The 2,500-nt window shown below is 28.6% G+C and overlaps 1 protein-coding gene across 1 annotated transcript in view; it reads left to right on the top strand.

Annotated features, from left to right (window-relative positions):
* The window catches only part of LOC143018770 (sodium-coupled monocarboxylate transporter 1-like), a 51,440-nt gene that overhangs the window by 39,911 nt on the left and 9,029 nt on the right, over positions 1–2,500 (top strand). Inside the window, exon 12 of the mRNA XM_076174351.1 lies at positions 1,152–1,273. Within this exon, the coding sequence (XP_076030466.1) occupies positions 1,152–1,273 (122 nt within the window). The remainder of the gene's footprint in view (positions 1–1,151; positions 1,274–2,500) is intronic.

The raw sequence follows: 2,500 nt of genomic DNA, 5'->3' as shown, positions 1-2,500 counted from the left end.
GGTCACAGTCGCAGGGTTACATTTTACCTGTTATCATTTTCTTTATTTCTTGACAGATAAAATTGTCAAGTATATATAAGCCCTTGTGTAGGTTGGTATTTTGATCACTGGTGGTATGGCTCAAACTACACTCTATTAAGTTTCTTACTATTATGTTGTTAGTATAATAGATTGCATGGGCATTACCCCAATCAAGTGGATGGTTATTCAATTCAATATGCTTGAAGATTCCACTAGAATTATTGTCATCCCTAACATTTTTCTTATGTTGTTCAATTCTAATGTTTAAGGGTTTGGCAGTTTGACCTATGAAAATTTATTACACATTTTGCAAGGAATTTTATAAATGCATCCTTTTTTAACTTCAATACTATTATTGATGAGCATATGTTTTACTGTACTATTATTTTTAAAAACTACCTTTACGTTAAATATTGTTAATGATTCTGTAACACTTAACAAATTTTCTTGATATGGCAAAATTAAAACATTATGATAACTAAAAGGAGATTTTGGCTGAGGAGTTAAAAATAATTTCCTTTTAAAATTGTAAGCAATATTAAGGAATTGTTTAGGGTATTTTAGTTTTTGCCCAATGTCAAAAACATTTCTGACATCGTCATCCATAAATTCAGGACTACAAATACGGAAAGCTCCAAGAAACATTGAAGACAAAACTGAACGTTTGATGATATTTGGATGAGAATAATAATAATGAATATATGAGCTTACATTGGTTGGTTTATGATATATTTTAAATTTAAGGCTGTTGTCATGACGTAGGATAGTGGAATCTAAGAAAGGTAAGGTACAATTTTTCTCAATTTCTAAAGTGTGTGTATATATATATATATATATATATATTTATATATATATATACATAAATATGTATATACATATATATATATATATATATTTATATATATATATATATACTCGTATATGTATATATATATACAAATAAATATGTATATATATATATATATATATATATATATATGTGTGTGTGTGTGTGTGTGTGTGTGTGTGTGTGTGTGTGCGTGCGTGCGTGTGTGTACATGCAATGTGTTCAAAATATATAAATATCCTTGTCCATTACACCTGAACTAATTTTCAAAATCTTTATATCATTGCTCCCTTGGCGATTTCAGGGAAACAGAGAACAATGGAGATGATGAAGTGTTCCCTCTATATCTGCTCTCCTACTGTTACGTCCTGCCCCTGGGTTGCCTGGCGACTGTAGTGTTTGCATCCTTTGCGTCTCTTGTTTTAGGTCAGTTTTATTCTTTTTCTTTTTAAAAATTTACTGGGTTCTATACCGACCATGGTTGCTCTGTATGTGTTATTAGGCCTGGATTAAGCATTAAGTAAAATAAGCACGTGGTGAGGGCACCAGTTGATGGCGTACACCACATTTTTTCAGTACAGTATTTATAATGGAGTATTATACAGCTTACCACATAACAAATAAATGAATAAATAAACACATGAATAAATAAACAATTAAAAAGAAAAAGAAATGAATAAATGAATATTAACATTAATGATAATAATAGTAATAGTAACGATAACAACAATACTAATGATAATAATGATATTACTACTACTACTACTACTACTTCTACTACTACTACTACTTTTACTAATACTACTACCATTACTACTACTACTACTACTACTACTACTACTACTACTACTACTACTACTACTACTACTACTACTACTACTACTACTACTTCTACTACTACTACTACTACTACTACTACTACTACTACTACTACTGTTTTTTTTTCTTTCTTTTTTTTAATAATTAATACGACCTCCATCCTATTGGAACTGTGTGGTGGAAGCAGCAGGGTCTGTCTTCCACAGACACAGTTCAATGGCCCCTCTCCCGCCAATGACTGTGGTCGACGACCCTTTTATTTGTCTATTTATTTATTTATTTTTAATAATGCCTAGTACAAAAGTTCATTTATCCTACTGTCAACCACCGTCTGCTCAAAATCCAGGTTTTGTATATGTGTTGATTTGGGCGGTGGGGACCTGGTACTACTACTACTACTACTACTACTACTACTACTACTACTACTACTACTACTACTACTACTACTACTACTACTACTACTACTACTACTACTACTACTACTACTACTACTACTACTACTACTACTACTACTACTACTACTACTACTACTGCTACTACTACTACTTAATAATAATAATAATAATAATAATAATAATAATAATAATAATAATAATAATAATAATAATAATAATAATAATAATAATAATAATAATAATAATAATAATAATAATATAATATTGATGATGATGATGATGATGATGATGATGATGATGATGATGATGATGATGATGATGATGATGATGATGATGATGATGATCATAATAATAATAATAATAATAATAATAATAATAATAATAATAATAATAATAATAATAATAATAATAATAATAATAATAATAATAATAATAATGA

This window comes from Oratosquilla oratoria, chromosome 35 (genome assembly GCF_046742065.1).
Source record: "Oratosquilla oratoria isolate Oo_2021 chromosome 35, ASM4674206v1, whole genome shotgun sequence".
Taxonomy (NCBI): Eukaryota; Metazoa; Arthropoda; class Malacostraca; order Stomatopoda; family Squillidae; genus Oratosquilla; species Oratosquilla oratoria.
Note: the sequence above shows the minus strand (reverse complement) of the source record. Positions and strands in the feature narration are given on the sequence as shown.